The 20,173-nt window shown below is 45.9% G+C and overlaps 1 protein-coding gene across 1 annotated transcript in view; it reads left to right on the forward strand.

The window, feature by feature from the left end:
• Positions 1–4,951: 4,951 nt before the first annotated feature.
• LOC144140037 (serine/threonine-protein kinase haspin-like) overlaps positions 4,952–20,173 on the forward strand; it is a 28,864-nt gene continuing 13,642 nt past the window's right edge. The window contains exons 1-4 of the mRNA XM_077672248.1: positions 4,952–5,711; positions 10,778–10,942; positions 11,696–11,758; positions 13,264–13,355. Coding sequence (XP_077528374.1) covers positions 5,302–5,711; positions 10,778–10,942; positions 11,696–11,758; positions 13,264–13,355 — 730 coding nt within the window. The 5' untranslated portion in view covers positions 4,952–5,301. The remainder of the gene's footprint in view (positions 5,712–10,777; positions 10,943–11,695; positions 11,759–13,263; positions 13,356–20,173) is intronic.

Consider the following 20,173-nt stretch of genomic DNA (forward strand, 5'->3'; position numbering starts at 1 on the left):
GACATAGCAACAGTACCCTACACTGACCTCAAGCCACACATCAGACAACACCTTCGCGAAACATGGCAAGCACTCTGGAATGAACAGACAGACAACAAACTACACATAATAAAGCCACTCTTGGGACCATACACGACTGACACACACAACAGACACGCTGAAGTTGCCCTTGCTAGGTTACGGATAGGCCACACTCATATAACACACTCCCACCTGCTCACAGGATCTCCAAGACCTCTGTGCAGCAGGTGCGGAGAGGCCCTAACCGTGATCCACATCCTCATACAATGTAAGGCACTCGACATTACACGACGCAAACACTTCCCACAACTACACACACGACATATTCCACCACACCCGTCATACTTCTTAGGAGATGATGCCATGTTTTCTGTTCAGCGCACCTTTAAGTTTCTATCAGAAGTTCACTTTTTACAACTCATCTCATGCCACTCATAGTTTTACCCCTGGTCCTATACACCAGCCACCTTATTTATCTTTTAACCACTCTTGTTCTTCACCTTGGCCCTTTACACCAGCCGTGCTCATAGTCTTTTAACTGATTTTATTTCGCATTCTCTCCTCATCAAATAACTTTGTGTTTGGCGCTCTTTGCCCATGTCGGCCTTGCGCCAATAAAATCAAACCATCATCATCATCATCACGTTTCACGCGATTTCAGAATCAATCCAACGGGAACACCAAGTGAACCCCACGATGCGTCGCATCTACACAGGGTTCCCCTCGCGGGGAGGTGGGCGCAATTTTTTCTGTTTTTATTTGACGCGATAAAGTCGCCTCTAGCGTCACTTTCGTGGTTTTATTTCTTTTCTTCTTCGATTCACTAAAACGTCAGCCCTCGTGTTACAGTCGTGGCAGCGTAACAATCCAGTAAATACGTGTATATATAGCAAATTAACAAACTGATCTCGAGCCGTGTCTTTCGTAACAAAGGAGTTCATGAAGTGATTGACTCGCAATCTAAAGAACGGCTGCTGATGCTCGGTTTCTGAATACCGGTTTTGAGGCACGTCGGCTATGGCACAGTTAGGGCGAGATTGTTGGGATACGTAGAATGATAACCTAGTGAACTAAGTTTTTCGAAATGTTGATTTATAGTTTTGTTCTCTGATGAGCAGGTCTAGAGACTTTACTTTGCCTACCAACGACCTAATACGTAACGAACCGATAGTTGCATGGGGCTAAAAACTTTATGCTGAGCCTTTTCATAAGCAGCACTTCGCCCGTCGCCACTGTGCGTTGACATCACCGTCGGCATCGTAACTTTGGCGAGAGTGTGAGGCACAAAAGGCACATTACAAGAGCTGATTCCCAACTGGTGTTAATAAAAACATTAAGTATATATTCATACAAGTGCGCACGTGCGTAGAGGGGCAAGAAAAGACTGATGCGGCTCTGCAGGCGATAAGGCGCTAAATATACAAGAAATCACAGGAAAAGCACGTGCAGGAGGGTTGGCAGCTCACGTGAGTATATGGCCGACTATATTACCTTCTTTTTGTGGAGCGTAATAGAGGTCTTGCTTAGGCAGTGATCTTTATAAGGGTTACTGTAGAAGGTTTTACTATCACCCGAACCATACAATTTCTGTGTTCGAAGTGCACCTCGGGATCACAGAAACGGGTTTCGCTTCCACACTTTCTGCAATGTGCGGGCAAATTTGCTTACGCGAGATTTTTCATCATCCCTGAGAGATTTCCTCGAACTATATTTAGGCAGCACACAGTCTGCCCCAGGTACACACTTTCACAGAACAGCGGTATTCGCTAAACAGCACAAATTTTACAAGGTACAAAGGCACGCGTGTGTTTGTTCGTCAGCCTACTTTTTTTCTGTTTCATCTGCGCAGGCGCAGATCAATTTGAAAAGCGGCCTTCTTTAACCCGTCCATGACGTGGCGACAAATTCAAAGGAGCTTTTAAAACTCTTCACCTCAATACTGGGATGAGCACATAAAAAGATTATAGGGCTGTGGCTGTAAAGTTGTTGGAACTACAGATGAGAGCCTTTCGTGTGCCCCTAATGTGCTGGTTGAACTAGATACAGTCAGTTGGCATTGGAAAAACTAGTTAGCCACACTCCTGCCTACGTCGACTCTCAATCTATCACCGGAATAATCGGCACCATGTCGTTGCAATGATAGTTACGTGATGGTGACAACAAATGGTTTCTGAAGAATGATGTAGCTCCTACAGAATTGGAGCTAGAGGGAGGTGCAGGGAAAGATGACTGCCGGGTATCACTTAACGGTCCCCTACAGCGCGGGGCAACAGGGTTTAGGGCACGTCCGCTCTTGGGATTACTGGAGTTCTATGAATACCCGACACGGACGGGCGTCGCCAGGGGTTATGTAAAAGGGACACTTGCCCCCTCCTCTCAAGTCGCAACCAGAAGTGACTGTAGCGCAGACTTTCCCGAGTTTTGCAGTCGATGTGCTTCTCGAAGAAGCCGAATAGCAAGTTCGGCTAGACAACGTGTAGAATTTTTATATTCTCCGCCTTTTCGTAGTTATTTCCTGGGAATGCTTTTCGGATTTCGGGAAGCTTGTGGTGTTCTTCATATTTAATACAAAGCTGTTTGGCCCCGCATCCCCCCACACTTGACGGTCCTTTAGTAATCAAGCGCCAAAGGTCATCATCTGTACAGTTAGGCTTGCGTAACCAACAGCGCCTACTCATGAGTACGATGCAGACACTGCCCACGAAAGCTGCCCTTTAAAAACCATCACTGCATGAAACATTTTGCGGGTACGACTCCCGGCACTTGCATAAAACTTAGGTACGTGTGAACTTCTGCTTCGAAATAAATGTACAATTAATACAATTTCCTGTCCACGCGCGTTTTTAAGCCCCCAAATAACACATCGGCAAGTTCAACTCCATGTGCGTCTGTATTGATAGACAAACTCCAACTGAGAGTGCGTTAACCCAACTGGTCGTGTTATAATCCCTGCCGCAGAAAACACGGTCGTGCACTTCCAGAGGAGGATATCGGCTGCCAAAATCATCCAGAGGTGGGTTCGAACCAGGTTCAGGCGGTGGCTTCGAGCTGGACGGCGTCGCCCCGTGTCCGCGCAGCAGCCGCCATATTCGCTCAAGTGGGTGGGCGACGACGACGGTGCCATCGTGTCTACAGTCCCCGAGACTTCCGAGTTCGCAGCGTTGTCCCGCTTCGACTTGGGATTCTTGGGCCGTGCGAGCAATCATCTCGCCGAAGCTGAAGCCACGGCTGCAGAGGACGTTAGCGGAGGCGACTGGGGATCGTACGGTTGTTTGCGAGCACGAAGCTGCCCGACGAGACGCGACCTCAAAGCGCGCCTAGACCAGCTTAGTTCAGGTGGGATTCTTAATCCTACTTCTCATTCTTTCTGGTATCCTTATAACGCCTACAAATTCATGCTGCCAACAGCAGCTTAGAGATTTGTCACGCGTATAATGGCACAGGAACTTCTAGTGCAAGGAAGGACAGCCCGACCTGTTTAACTGAATTTGGTTCATGTGATTATTCCCAAAAGAGCCATTGAAAATGAAAAGGTGACCACGTTTGTCCGGAAAACGTCCAATCTAGTAAAAGTTTAGAATTCCATTGGAAGTCCCATCTAGAAGTTCCATCCATGTTTCATGTAACATGCCACACTGTCTGCAATACGAAAATATTTGCGACGACACTCGCGCTCCTTCCACTTCATTCGCTATTTATACGTACGAGACTCGCTTACCACTTTGCGCCTTTTCTTAGTTCGGCCTCCTATCAGTAAAATTTGTTTTTATACACTCGTTTGTATTTTTTCCTCTTAATGTTTTCTTTCAGTCATTTAATGTTTAGGTATCCTCGGCAGAAGTATCGCAGTTTATGTAAGCTCTAATGTGGAGTATGGCGTGGCAAGGGCGATTGTCTTGCAATATGCTGCGTTTATTCCGCACCGGGTGACAGAAATAAACAAACGTGACCACACGATTAGCGATGAAATTGTCACTACGACTAGAGACGCCAGAAATCAAGAGTTTGAAGCGATTTCCAAGGGTCGTTCTTTTTTGGCGTATGCATGTACTATATAGGACAGACAGCTGAAGACCTAATTATGGTTAAGGAACCCGGAAACTTCGAGACGTTGCCAGATTGATTACGTTGACAAGGTCCACGTCGTGTTGGCTGCAGAAGTACCCCAAAAACGACGCAGATAGCGTGGAGATGTGTCATCACGCGGTGCGTGTTTGCTTCGACACCGTGTCCTGCACACACTACACCGCAAAGCTTTGATGAACCTAATTTACACTGGAACCACATTCAAATTTTGTTGGTTTTGTCGCTGAAATAACGAACCACCCTTGTGCTTCTTGGTATCATAGATAACCTATATATTTGGCTGCAAACAAACTGTTACCCGGCCTCTATGTCCATGTACGTGCAGTTTAGTCTGAAGCTTTCGAAAAAAAAGCCCAAGGTTCAAATGTGGTCGTAATATTCTGTGCCAGCAAGACAATGAAGCAGTTTTCTGAACTTTCCGGTACAAAACAGTTCACTCCCAATCGAAAGGTAACCTCATATGTTGAATTCATTGCGGCCTACAATATTTTAGATGGCCAGGACAACTTTTTTAGAAAAACTGTACGTCACACAACGCACCATAGAATGATCAACACGACCCGCTCTTCTCTGAAAGGACTTCGCATGGGCATTTCGGAGTGCATCTGCAATTCACCCATTCATAACAGACAGCAAGACAGTAAGCAAAGGCAGCAAGCACAGAACTGTTGCAAGACAGCTCCGTATTTTATTTTTTTTTTGCCCATATATTGGGAGAGCAGTTTTGAGCTGTCCATGAACTGCTGAAACTTCCCCGGACGGGAAAATAAGAGAAATAAAGTGGTTAGTAACGCAGCTTCAGACGTCAGTCAGGACTGGAGCAATAAAAGAGGGGGTTGGGCATTTCAATACACTTCCTCACAACACACACTATGAGTAGACGTAAGAGTACAAGGTAATCCCATGGTTCACCTTCACCGCAGTATAGTCGATTGACCAGTTCATGCTGCCATTAATGAAAATTCGACGAATGACGATGTCGAACGTGCAATTAGAATGAACTATTCGTCCTCCGCTGCGGCATCACGCAACGCAAGAAAGACGTCCTTCATTGCGCAGTTCCCATGCGCAGATATGATTTTATGAGTAGAATGGAATGAACGCTGCGGTATTTCACCAAATTTTCTTCGTTGACAGCATGGCTGGGTCACGCAAGTGCATTGTGGTAACGCTGAATAACGGCGTTGCCTTAGAATGTACAATCGTACGCTATTTTACTTCTTTAGGCCCATCTTTTCAACAGGCTGCGGGGTGATATTTTCCACCGGAAATAACAGCGGAAGCGTTATTCCTCCCCGCCAGCGTGGACTGTGGAAGTGCATGTGTTTGTGTGTTTCAGAAGTCTCCAAGATCGAGTCGTGCTGCTCTACCCTGGAGGAGTTGTCCATTTCTGACACGGCTCTGAAAGGGCCCCGCAGATCGGGCCTCACGCCGCAGAAGCTTTGGCTGTCGAGCGTCTGCGATTGGTCTCCGCCGAACACAGGCGTGCAGCAGCTGGCCGAGATCGGGGTCGCTGACACGGCGTCGCAACAACTTTTCGGAGACCTGCTGCGCGAGTGCAAGTACGAGAAGCCCGTCACGTTCGCCACCGTGCTTGACGAGATGTAAGTGCATCAGTGACAACGTAACCTTAATGCGTTAGCATGGAGTCCTGATGCGTCAGCCTTCTTAGGCGAGTTCCCTTACAAAACCAACCGAAGAGACGCAGGGATGCGGGCGTAGTGCTGTTGAGCTCAAGTACGCGGGTTCGCTTTCGGCCGTGGTGGCTGCTTTTGTGATAGACAAGTAAAGCGAAAACACCCGTGCGTCGATATTTTGGCGCACGTTAAAGATACTCACCGTCCGGTCTGGTGGAAATTAATCCGGAGCCGTCCCCTACGGCGCACCTCAAAGCCAAGGTGTAGCTCCGTTGCGTCACACGCCGAAATTTTGATTTTTTAAGTGCGAATTATAAGCGACCCTGAATTCCGTCGACCGCCGTCCGTCCATATAGCAACAGCTGCGGGTGCGCGCGCTCCTCGTCTTCCTTAGCAACGGGGGGAGATGGGCGCGCGCTGCCTGGCCGCTGACATGGCACATACCCACGTGGGGGATTGGCCAGGAATCTCCTCGTCTTCCTTGGCAACGGGGGGAGATGGGCGCGCGCTGCCTGGCCGCTGACATGGCACATACCCACGTTGGGGATTAGCCAGGAATCGGACGTGAGAAGGGCTAATGCACCCGCTTAAAGGAGTACTGACACGAAATTTCATAGCTGAGATCCGCTCTAGCAATCAAGTACAACGACAACACAAGTAGGTGTCTGTGCATGGCACATACCCACGTGGGGGATTGGCCAGGAATCGGGCGTGAGAAGGGCTAATGCACCCGCTTAAAGGAGTACTGACACGAAATTTCAAAGCTGAGATCCGCTCTAGCAATCAAGTACAACGACAACACAAATAGGTGTCTGTGAATAAATGCACATTTCTTTCTTTGTAGTTGTGTGTGTGTGTGTGTGTGATCTCTCTTTCGCGACCATTACCGAACCGCGCAAATTCAACTCGTGCATTCGCACTTTCACATTCTTCCCCTCGGGGAAATGCGGGGAAATTTTTTGTACTACACCAAGAAGTTGTTTCACGTTACATCTGCAAACTTCATGCATAATTAGTCAATTTAAGACGATTCAGCATTATAAGAGGCCAAATTTAGAGGACGTCTACTTTCAGAATCGATGTAACGGAAAAGTGCAATATACAAAATATTAGATGCGTAACCTAACGCACCAGCAATGCATTTGTGTATAGCAATGAAGCTAACTTTGAAGAACTTGACGATTATCGTTTTATTTGAATGCATGCGGCCAACATACCTTAAAAATTTCCCCGCATTTCCCCGAGGGGAAGAATGTGAAAGTGCGAATGCACGAGTTGAATTTGCGCGGTTCGGTAATGTTCGCGAAAGAGAGATCACACACACACACACAACTACAAAGAAAGAAAGATGCATTTATTCACAGACACCTATTTGTGTTGTCGTTGTACTTGATTGCTAGAGCGGATCTCAGCTTTGAAATTTCGTGTCAGTACTCCTTTAAGCCGGTGAATTAGCCCTTCTCACGCCCGATTCCTGGCCAATCCCCCACGTGGGTATTTGCCATGCACAGACACCTACTTGTGTTGTCGTTGTACTTGATTACTAGAGCGGATCTCAGCTTTGAAATTTCGTGTCAGTACTCCTTTAAGCGGGTGCATTAGCCCTTCTCACGCCCGATTCCTGGCCAATCCCCCACGTGGGTATGTGCCATGTCAGCGGCCAGGCAGCGCGCGCTCATCTCCCCCCGTTGCCAAGGAAGACGAGGAGATTCCTGGCCAATCCCCCACGTGGGTATGTGCCATGTCAGCGGCCAGGCAGCACGCGCCCATCTCCCCCCGTTGCCAAGGAAGACGAGGAGCGCCCGCACCCGCAGCCGTTGCTATGTGGACGGACGGCGGTCGACGGAATTCAGGGTCGCTTATAAAGTCCATTCGCACTTAATATACGACGGCTTACCCCTAATAAAATGTGCTCACGCAACGCATTTGTGCATAGCAGTTAATTTAACTGGAATAGGGTTCAATGTATTGAAGATAGGCTGGAATGGTTACGCATTACAAGGCTATTCTTAGAATTTCTGTAGCGTCTTTTTAGCATAACATCTGGAGAGGGCATGCAAACAGAATGGTTGTTCTTCCTCTATCCCGTATCCTGGAGTTCAACACAAACGGGCCTGACCCGGGCTGAATTTTATAGACCGAAACAACCGAACTCGCCCCCCTACAACCCGCCCCCCTCCCAAGTGTAGAAGTTTGCGGGAACTTTCCTTCGATGCAACGATAAAGGAGGACGTTTGCAAGTTAATTACCATGGCCAGTCCAAGTAAACACGGACGGTTATACTAAAGCACGTCTTTAGGTGTCTTTTTTTTCATTGTTACCGGATATTAATTATAGGCAAAATACGGGGTGTTCAAAATTTAGTTTTGTGGTTTTATTAGAATTAGGCATTCGAAGGCACGCGAAGACTACCTGTGGAAAATGGTTATGTGACCATGGGGAGACAATGTTAGATGATAACTACAGTATTCAGCAGCCGTATTGACTAAAATTGACTATTTACCTTTTTTCTGACTGCTGTAAGGGCTTATGTCAGTATTTGAAAGTTAGGGGCAGTCGTGCTTCTGCACAGTATCAGTTGGAAGAATTCTTCCAGCGTGCCTTGCTCCCAGATACCAAACTCTCAATTTTGTATATGTAACAAAATGCTCTTTACTTGTAAATTCCCATAAAAAATTGGTTGATTGATTGATTGATTGGTTGATTGATTGATTGATTGATTGATTGATTGATTGATTGATTGATTGATTGATTGATTGATTGATTGATTGATTGATTGATTGATTGATTGATTGATTGATTGATTGATTGATTGATTGATTGATTGATTGATTGATTGATTGATTACGGGGTTGAACGCACCGAAAGCACACAGGTAAAGTGGCGCGCCATGGTGGAGGGTTGCGGACTATTTTGGACCACCTGGGGATGATTAACGTGCACCAAAATCTCTAACACACAGGACTTTGTGCTTCGCGTTTGTCGGGTTTGTGCCGCCGCGGCCGGGAATCGAACCCGCATCCTTATGCTCAACAGCACAACGCTTAAGCCACTAAGCCACCTCGGCGGGTACCTGACGAAATGTCGAATGCCCGCGTTATCATTATTTTTAACGGATGCAACAAAACGTATATCAATAACTATCGATTGATTTCTGTATTACACTTTTTTTTTAATTGCTGAGCATAATATTTACAAAAAATAAGCAGGTTTTTCACTCACGAAACCTGATTTGTAAGCAACATTTTGTATCACAAACGGGTATGTCAACTTAACTGCTCTACTAGACACTCAAAATACTGTCGAACTTCGAGCAGAAGCTGCATACGATTGGTGTTACCAATGTGGTCGAAGAAATCATTGCATTTCTCACTAATTCATTCACAGCTTGTGTATTGCCTTTAGTATGGTGATTAGTTAATCAAACTGACTCAGATCGGCTTCAGTATTTTCAACGAAAAGCTTTACGATTCGTATTCCTGATATAACAAACAGAAAGCTGCATGTTTCAGATTCTAAAATTTTTACCCCCTTCTGCACTTCAAAGCTTCTTCTTAACAAGTTTTTTACACCAAATTAAGAATACATTTGAACTATCTTTGGCAAAAATTATAAACGAGAGGTAGTATAAAATTTTCGCACGAACTAACAAATTGGGCATAGACCCTGGACAAGCTATGTTATTCGAACTATACATAATCAAATTGTATCTGTCTCTAACAGCCCACATTCTGTAATCGATAAAGCTCATAACTCTAACCCTATCTGGCAATACAAAAGGAAAATAAAACTGCTTTTGTTAGATGTACCTGGTCTTAACGAACTTCCATGCGTGTTGAACATTGTCCGTAATAACTAATTTATTGTGGTATGCATCCCCTTGAAGACTGTTTATCTTGTATAAAAATACAACTGTAACAATGTAACGTTTAGTCATGGGACTAGGTTTCAGGTGAGCATGCAATCAATATTTTATTTTTGTACTGTTCCTAGTGTAATTGCTTGTGGGGTCTTTATTTTATGTTCGAAGCATTCGTATCTTTATTGCAGACATTTTGCACTGTTCTGTTTTCTTTGATTGCTTCCACTGCTGTTTGATGTGTACTCTTGAGGTAGAGTACACATAGTACTCCCAAGGCCTCATCAGGAGACGTACAAGTCGGCTTTTGCCACGCCTCGCAGACGTAACCACTGATATATATTTATGTTCGAAACTAATGTTATTCATAGTGAATTGAAGTGAAATGGTCGTTCGCATGATTAGGCATGCAAGAAAATTGGGATTGCCGCAACGCTCCTCCCTGATGTGACGCGGCTATTGCATGCAGCGTTTAGTCTGAAACCGGAGCGGAGGAAGATGACAACTGCCCCCTTTCCCCTCTCGGCTGGCGAAATCAAGATACGATAGCGCAACAGCCGCAACAGCCACATCACATCAGGGATGAGCTTTGAGCTGATCACGATTATCTTGCATGCGTAATCATGCGAAGAAATAAAATTTGGAATGGGATATCTCGGAGCACAGGCATCCTAGGAGAATTCTTCCAGCAGATACTGTGCAGAAACAGCGACTGTCTGACTTTTCGACACAAACATACCCACTTACTGCAGTCAACAAAAAGTGTTTTATTCAGTTGAAGTTAATGGGGCTGCTGACAGCGATAATTATTATCTCACTTTGTGTATCTGCGGCCACACAACTTATTTGCACAGGTGGTATTTGCATGCCTCCTAGTGCCTAATTTTAAGAAAACAGTAAGCCTTAATTTTCAACACCCGAAAGAATTATTTGTGGACCATTCTGCAAATAAAACGTCGGTATCCAGGCCGCACTAAATCTCATCTCGTCTTTCTCAGCGAGCTGGATCGTCTTTTTAGTTCTAAAGATTTTCAAGTAACCGTCGCCACGGCCATGTATCATGCTCCTAGCTCGCGTCTTTACCCTCTGCGCAGCCACAAGGGCGCCTTTACATGTACCGGAATGTTTCTCGAGTAATTGCGATTCAATTCCCACGCTCTTTATATTTCTGGAGTGCCCCTTGCAGAGGCAGCAGCGGCTGCGTGAAGCTGTGCGAAGGGTGCCACTCGGAGGTGTTCCAGGTGAGCGGATACCGGGGCACGGGGGTGATCAAGGTGATCCGCTGCGAATACCTGGTGCGCCACCTCGACCTGGTGCTCGCCGAAGTGCGCATCGGAAGGCACGTACTTCCACTGGCTGTCGAACCTTCCTTGGCCCGCCTGCTTTCTCCGTCTCGTTTTACTCCTTTGAAGGCATAGACTTCACCTTCGCCGCTCATATCAATTTGCTTGTAAGTACGAAGAGACAAGTTGCGTAAAGGTGGGCTGAAGGAACTTCAGCGTTTCCCCCTTCCTCTGTTTTCCAAGGGGATACATGAGTATGTCACTTTCCAGGAGGACTACAGCGCCTCAAAAAAAAAAGGACTGCAGGAAACGTATGCAGCATTCATGCTTGTCCTGTTCATCCTGTGGGCCTTTACCCGCGTTTTTGTTCTTTTGTGTGCTGTAGTTGTCTTTATGGATTGTAAACTTTCCCAAAACTGCAATATGCTTAACTAGTATAGTTTGGAGGAGGCCTGGTTTCTGACGCGATGTGCACAGAGAGCATTCTGAATACCTGTGAATTCTGAATTCAAAACAGCGCAAAAAAACGGGACAAGGAAACGACGACACAAGGCGCTGTGTCGTCTTGTGTCGTCCTTTCCTTGTCCCGTCTTTTTGCGCTGTTTTGAATTCAGTATGCACCAACTAGCCCAAACCACCGTTCTAACGCAATACCTGTGATTTACGAGTGGTTCTGAGTAAACAAATATAAGTCCGTCTATGTGGTTCATTATGCTAGTTAGAGGTAAAAAGTAAAAATTGAAATACATTTTATGTCGCAAAGAAATAATTTTACACAACTTGTTCTCCTTTTCCCATTAATATTTCAGGACGCTACGTGGTCTCTCCAAGAGCCTTGAGAACAACACAACAGGTTTCTCCGAGTTACGAGAGTAAGCATACGCTTCTATGCCGATAGTATCTTTAAATTAGTATTGCATGAATAAATCATCCGCTTTAGCCCTTAGAGTTTGGTTTTAGGAGCGAAAAAATCACGCACGGCCGAAATGACTTCCAGGCTTAACACCAGGTGTACCCTAACTGAGGCTCTACTGACTACAGCAGATGATTCTCCATGGGTCTTGGCTCATAAATTCATTCCCTGAAACCTGTATGCTCTGAATGCCTTCTGTTGACAAACTGGAAATGTGTGCAAAACTTCTTCAACCGGCCAGCACTGGCCCAAAGAAATACAGTACGCATTCGAAATTATGTCTATAAAGAACTTGCATACGAATCTCGTTTGGTGGTGCAAGGGATAACCATAGATCGAGACCTATTATGTTTATGGGAAGGAATATTTCACTTTTGTGTCTACTGATTTTGACCTTCGAAGTTCAGATGCGTGACTACCAGATTAACGATTGAGAATATAATACAAAAAGCAAAAATTGACTGCAATTGTAATCCAATATTTTTGAACAAGAATAGTTTTACTTTATGTGTATACAAAGCTTCGAAAACAGAAATACAAAAGAAAACTTAGGCATCCAGGGGTTAGCACATTTTGGTGTGAATTTTCTGTCAAAAAAGTACAACTAAAAATATTAAGACACGCAAAGTAGACTAACAAGAATTTGGCATATATTGCCATGAGGAAATACTATTTCCTCAACCTTCTCTGAATACGCTAAGTATATTTGACGGATCGCGTCCCCAGCTATATGAAACAAGCTAGGCACTCTTCCACGTCACTGAATGCCACCAAGAAATAACTGTTCATTTCTCACTAATGCCACTACATTGACAAGTAACTGCTTGTTGGATGATAAATTTTACATATGCAGCGATCCACCTCGGCTCACATGTGCCATACTTTGTCACACACTGGCTTCAAGAAACGCTTGCACATGTTACACATCTTGCACAGCCTTAGCGTGCCTAAAAAGCAGCCATGCGGTTGAGCTTGATTTTTCTAAGTCATGCCGCAGAGCCAACTTTTATTGCTCTATTATTTGTGATTCTCCAATATTCTATAGTTAACAACACTTCGAATGGTAAATTGTCACAGCGGATCGCGTGTAAGGCCAAGCACTACTCGTGAGGCATTCAGAGTTTCAAAGACCCAAACACATCTACATTTCAACCGTCGCGCTTTTGCATACCAAGGTGCACAAGCACCTACGGGAGCAGTAGCAGGGCTTGTTGATGCGAAGAACATTTGTCAGCGCGTTATTTTTCAAGATAAGAAAAACGAGAAATTTTTGTCGAAAAATAAACGTCCAAAAAACTCTTGAGAACCATGTTCATAAACATATTCCACATTTTGAGCCGCCCCATATTGTGACCAGTGTTATAAAACACCGTGTTCCAGGTGTTTGGGCGTGAGCGCACCGAAATGCTTGCGCCTTTGGCATGTCATTTCACGAGGTATGCAAGCTTTGATTTGTGCACGCAGGGCCTACTGCGTCTGGGACAGGTACCCGGAGGTCATGGTGAACGCATGCATCGACTACTACGGCTGGAGAAAGTTCACCCAGTTCAATGACGGTACGTCCTCGTATGCGTCGCGAGTACCGATATCGCTCTGGTTTTGTACGCTAAGGTAGAAGTTGTGCGGTTTCCTTGGCTGATTACTCTCCTCCTTTCATCACAGCAGCTGTGAACCACATTTGACATTTGTAGTTCTAAAAAAGAAACCTTGAGATGGGAACTGTCCGCACTTTTTTAATGGCTAAATAAGCGATGCCACTCCTCCTTCACCCGCAAATGAGAAACGAAGAGCAGCACTATTATGCAGGCCTCTAAGCTCGTCCATCGAGCAGCCGTGTCACGACGGGAGAGACACCGTCGTGACGCAATGAGGCTCACAGGTCCCCCGAACTGATTCGCACTGGGTTTGCGATTAACGCACCCAGAAGAGCCGGCCGCATGTTCAGCCTGGAGAAGTTAAAGCTCGCTATAATGATTGAGAGATCAAGTAGCTGTGACGAGAAGTAACCGCCACCCTCTTCCCGTGAGCGAGCCCTGAAGTGCGTGGAATTGTTTCAGCAGCATTATTCTCTGAACTTTTCTTCGAAACAAGCTTTTCTTCTAAGCTCTTCTATGCGGACTCGAGAAAATACATGTCTGTTTGTGATGCTTGATGTGTTATACTTTCGCCGCATGCGAGAATGCTACCTATAAAAGGCATTAGGGCCTTCACATTTTCTTGTCAGTCTGCATAAATTATTCCTGAAAAACTGTCGTATTTAGCAACCCATTTCAACGTATTAGTGAAACCGACTTTTAAAAGGCTCGGTGTCTCGTGATCCATCGAGAGAAGTAGGGTCTTAATCAGGTACAGTCGAGGCTGGATAATTTGAAATCGCTTAATTGGAATTTATGATCAACTAGAAGTGATGTGCTTGTCCCGGCAATTTTACATGCAATTCAATGAAAAAAAGTGGCTCGAAAATTCGAACCTAAAAGCCAGTTAAGGTTAATTAGGACTTATTTCGAGCGTGCGCGCAAGTGACCGTCCTTTCTCGATAAGCTTCAACGTTTTCAAGAGCAAAAAAATTGGCCGCGTATCTGCTCCTTTCGTTGCAAATGCCGTCAAAAGACGGTAGTCTTTATCGGATTTTGCGAAGTAAATGCCTACCTTCGCTTTCCCGCTCACCTGTCATATTGTTCCTCTTGCGTTGCGCTCCTCCCAAGGTAAAGACGCCAAAGGTTTGCTTAAATCATTTTAAATTTCCCGCGTTCCACAACTCCAAACCGGGTGTCTCGATGCGAACGCTGCCGTACGGCGAAGACGAGCGTTAATCGAGGCGCCCTACTTCAACGTTTATAGAACTGCGTTTCCCTACTCCACGTGCGTTGCAAGCAGAACACGGAACCTACCTAGTGGAACCTTGCATAACTGTTGCCGGTTGATTTGTTAAAATGGCGCCACAAGCTATAGTGGCGCGGGCGAGAGCAGGCGACGGCGGAGTGAATTCTTTTTCTGCAGTTGATGAAGTAATTAATTTCTCAAAAGTCAAGCATGTTTGATTTTTTATAAAGGAACACTGCAAATATCACTTCTGTATTGATTTGTTGTCTCATATTTGCGTAATGTCTTGTTCTTCTTCAATAATGTTGACAAGTATGAACATTACACCGGACATAGACGGGTAGATATAGCTGTGACTATATAAGACATTGTTTTTCTTTGGCCGGGTGGCTGAATCGAGTCACAGACAGACAAACGGACAGACAGACAGACATACAGACAGACCAAAATTTCTGGGTTTAAGATCGTCTTTCTTGGGCTACGCGCTGCGCCGTGTTTTGTACCGACGTTGGAGCCACTGCAACTGAGGCAGCGCACAGTCGATAAAGCGGCTGTTCTTTTGAGACACGCGCCACCGTAAGCCTCCCGCTCTTTGGAGGTCCCCAACCTTTGTTGTTTCGCAAAGCCCCGTGTGAAAATTTCGTGTGCTGGACGATTCAGGCTTTGATTGGCGAGATAAGTCTCAACTATCAGGGCAACCCGTGTTGTAAACTCGGGTTGTGGACGGAAGCCAAGGTTCTGAACGGAATGAAGAAAGAAGTCGTGATGTGGACTAATAACAAAGGTGCTCTTGTGGCATTTCCTTAATTGGAAGCTCTGTGAATTGGAATGTTTTTGCAGCCCCCTGGACTTTGTACCAACGGGAGTCGATGATATTTACTAAACGGCCCCAAGGCCTCTATACTTTGATATCAGACTTTTAAAATCAAGCTTTTAAAGCCTCACTGACGGCGTCGACGGACATCTGAGCAAAACGCAGTAAAGGAAAGCAACTTTCACACAGTGTGTTTCACAAGGCGATTATGAGGATAAGGGAAGGTACATCAAGCGACTCAAAAAACAAAAAAACGCTTGCCGTGGTCGGAACCTTACCTGGGTCCCTCCGCATTATGAAGCTGACGTCTATAAGACTGCACCATTCCGACATTTTCGAAGCAGCTTGGAGTTGGGACTTTGAAGTTTCATGGGAGAAGGCTTCGCGTTTTAACCATCTTTGCCCTACGCAAGTGTATTTTATTTTTACCTTTCCTTTGAAAAAAACGTATTTTCACGATTTCAGTTGCGTTTGATAGTGAACGTGACTTTTAAGGAGCTCGGTGTATAGCACAGCAATGAATGCTTGCGCATTACCCGACAATTCCAACCTGAGACCGTGGGGAAAGTTTGTGTCGTGGAGAATCCGTATGCTCGCGCACATAGTGGGGCGATGTCTGTCGAACTGCCGCAACAAGCGATTCCCCTAGCGAAGCCATGCTGCTTTGTTTGGTTGAACTACCTTGGCTACGAGGCATTTACGCTCAAAGACAAGCCTGTGATTCAGCTGCACCACAATGCACTCCGTCGACCAATTTATGCAGCCAACGAATGAATTTCGGCAAATGGCGATGTCGACCATAGGATTTGACTGAAAAGTTCGGCCTCCCCTGTGGTGACATTCTACATTGCGCATTGACCATTTCTGAGTCTTGTGGTTGGCCTGTTGCTGTCATTCGCGAATTTGGTTTGGTGGCCTCATGGATTGGTCTTTCGGGTGCGTCGCGGTGAAGATGAACTACGGGAATGCCCTAGAGCTACGAATGGCAACCTGCAGCGGAAAGCGTGTGGCCCGCTGTGCACTACTATGCGGTCTCCGGCACGACGTCAGAAGCCAGGGTGCCGAGCCCGAACCGGAACCGAACCGAAAATTAGAACTGATCCCGAATTTTCGCCCATAACCGGAACCGAACCGAACTCGTACTTCTTTCGCCATTTTGGAACTGAACCTGAACCAGAACAAATCGAAGGAACCGTTCCGAACCGGTTCCGGGGCTTCAAAGCGGTAATTCTGAGTTTCATAGTATAGTGCCCAATTTTGTGTCTGAAGATATTTTTACTACTTGCCGGACAGCCCCACCAAATAATTTGCATAGTCTGTGGTCCCACAACCCACCAGGTTCTCCTCTTATTATTACCCTGACTTAAAGTTGTCCTATATACTATCACATGGGATTAGATACTGCCCACTGCCTCCAATGTTCTTTTCATATAAAATAGGTTGTGTTACAACCTATATTCTACGGCGACATGTTAAGGAATATTATTCATATCCTCTTTCTGCAAATGGTTCCACATTGTGTAACATTTTCCATGTGTTGTTAATTTCAATGCATCCCTGCCCCTGTTGTGAAGACCTTCAGGGGCACCATCAACAATGAATCCATATCTTCCACTTATTCTAGTTTGAAAGGGCAATTATATACGAACAGCAGTGAGACACAAACAGGTCGCAGATTTCTACGTCCCCGGCACCTATTCTTGTACAGTGCGGTTGTGTCCCTTCTTTACTAATCTAATAGAGCGCGAGCATTGGAAAATAAATTTGGGGGCCTTCTCAAATCCACTTTCAATGTAGCTGAGACATCATCTTGATATCATCTTGAATGTTATTATCCTTAAAATTAACGGATTGAAGGATCTGAGTCGATTAATGTGGATTAGCGAGTAGACTGGGATGCTTTATTGAGATGAGTGGATGAGGTAATGTAATTTGTTTGATTGGTGTGCTGATTACTTGGATTAGAGGAATAAGCGAGTTGGTAAAGATGGATTAGAGGGTCGGGCCAACCACGAGGTCTTTGGGGTCCTTGGCATTTGGAAATTTGGCGGTGCTCTCGCTATCGACCAATTAGAGAAAATTTAGTCGAGTACAAAATGTCCGTAAAAGTATTATGGTACGACCACCTGAGTGCTATAAAATGTTTTTCTTTGTCAATGTATTGCACCGTAGTGTTGTTTCTAGCGTAAGATTGACATCTCACATTGCAGTTCATAAATAATACCCTAATGTATATTTGGTATTCATCAAATGGTTTTTTAAACAAGTATATACACCAGGGGCGGTATTCTCGTAACTGTCCCTTTTGAAAACGTCCCTTTTGAGTCTCTTTCATCGTGACGTACTTCCGGTTAAGCAGTAAGCGTTGGCAGTAGGTTTGTTGCGCTTGCGTTACGTCACTTCCGGTTGTTTGCTTTTAGCCAATCAGGGCTCGCCAAAAGGGGCACTTTTGAAAGGGACGCAAAAGGGACAAAACTCGAGAATACCGCCCCAGGTAAGACTGTAGGAAGCAACTAAACTAAAAGAAAAAAATGAGGATCGATCTACTCGCTTGATACGAAAGAGATCCGATAGCGTTCTTCAATACCTTCTCTTGCTTTTTGCTACCGTTCTGCAGCATTCGAGATGCACAGCGTATCAATCACCGGACACAATCCCCTCCAAGCCGTGGAAGCGGCGATAGCATTTGCGCTAAGCCAAAGCGGCGCCAAAATGATAATAGCGGATTCTAACCAGGAATTCCGCTCCATTGCCAACGGTAGGTTGCATGTAATAACACTTCGAATAATCACTCGCAGACGGCCACCGAGATCAGTCAGGATTGCATGGGCGACAGCTCACAGCATCCACCCCGGCAACAATATCGCCAACCTCGCGTTTGGAGATTTGACCCGCCGAGACTGTGCTGATGAAGAAGAGACCTAGCGCATGCATCCTGTAATCACACAGAAGGAAATTACTGAGCACTATAGGCTCCCCTGTAGAACGTATTCCTCCCGACACAAAGATTATTCCAGATCTTGCGGGTTAACACGATCTGACATTCCACTGGACATCCCCTCTTTGACTGGAGACACTCTTCTACACTTTGCCACTTTTGTGTAGATGCCGGGACCCTCATACACGCAGTCGGCGACTGCAAAAAAATCTACAAGACCCCCCTTCCCCCCCCCCCCCCCCCCCCAAACCTCCATTTGTCCATTGAGCTTTGGTAGAGATCCTGGACCTGCTCCGGCCTCGAAAATCAGCTGCGCTTGATGGAAGAGGCTATTGACTCGGCCCAAGTTGAAAGTATCCTTCAATAAGGATGCCTCTCAGAGTCTCTTCCTCGATTTCATTCTAGTTCATTCTTTTTCTCGCTTTTTCTCTCTGTCTACAAGCGACCATAGCATCTTCTTCTGACTTTACCAAGCTATTAGCTTTCCTAGAATCCAATCGCTGTTTCCTGTCCCTGAAGTGTCGTTAGCACGTTGCTATCGCCGGTGTTTCCCTACATTCAATGAGTCGTTATAGCCGTTCCTTCTTTGTATCCCGTGTGTTTGCAGATTGAAGGTAGGCGGAATGAAACTGCTCTAACGACCACTTCCAAAGCTTGACAGGGGAGGCTGACGCCGACGCCGGGCAGACTCGTGTTAAAGCTAAAAAGCAGTTGAAACTACGGCCACATGAAAAGTAGAACAGACCGATCAATTTATTTTCAATGCAACTTTTTTTGCCTCACTGTGCGAAAATACGTGTGCGTGCTTGCGTGCGTGAATAGACATTAGATGGTAACAGAAAAGATGGCGGGCAAGCAGGCTCTCTGTTATCCAGATAAGTTACCTGCCCAACAAAGATGGGGCCCGCTTGCCAGTAAATTATTGCCATATTTGTGCCGGCTTATCAGGCAGAGGACTGCGGCAATGATGCGTGATTTGGAGGGCGGCCCGTCACTAGCCGTCGGGTGAAGAGGGTGTTGCAAAGACGCAAAACGGCGACAACCCAGAATACCAAAAAACGATGCTGCACGATCGGGTCGGCTGCATAGTGGACAGACGGGGCAGTGTGAATCTCGCAGGGAAACTTGCCATACTTCCACAAGATTCCCATACAGATGCAACAAGGGGGAGACGGGGGGGGGGGGCGTCGTAGGCACCGGATCGCCGCCCACAGGCCAGGAGGCAACAATCTCGCCTTCCAGCAAACCTCGGCGAGGATGCAATATTTGAAGACGAGGTCCGGCTCCTCACTGGTGTGCGGGGGTGTTGGATCGAAAGGTGGCACAGCGGCGGCAACGTTGAACAATGTTTTAGAGCGCAGCCCTTAAAGGGGCCCTGAAAGGCATTTTGAGCACACTAAATGAACTAGCGCAACCGTTAGATTGGGTCGTCAACGTCCTCTGTGCCAAGTATTACTCTTTTACGCGCAGCGGAAAGCTCACACTTTTGTTGCAAAGTTTGTCGTTTTTTTCTCACCCTTTCCTTCGTGTTTTTGGACGCCGCCATCTTCACATGTCTACATCATCGATTCCCAGATGTTCGTCATGAGCTAGACACCCTGCTATTGGGCGGCTTTTTCACGCACTTCCGGCAAAGAGATGAGTCGTCTGCTCAGCGTCGGCTCACCGGCTTATCTGCCAGCGGAGTGCCGGAGTGCTTGGGCATTTTACGACAAACGAAACAAGTGTAAAACAAACGCTTAACCGTTTGTATTGAATACAACACGGCCATAACACGACATTGATAATCTGTTACCTGA

This window comes from Haemaphysalis longicornis, unplaced genomic scaffold (genome assembly GCF_048455015.1).
Source record: "Haemaphysalis longicornis isolate Haplotype H1 unplaced genomic scaffold, Haemaphysalis longicornis Haplotype H1 scaffold_5, whole genome shotgun sequence".
In the NCBI taxonomy this organism is placed as follows: Eukaryota; Metazoa; Arthropoda; class Arachnida; order Ixodida; family Ixodidae; genus Haemaphysalis; species Haemaphysalis longicornis.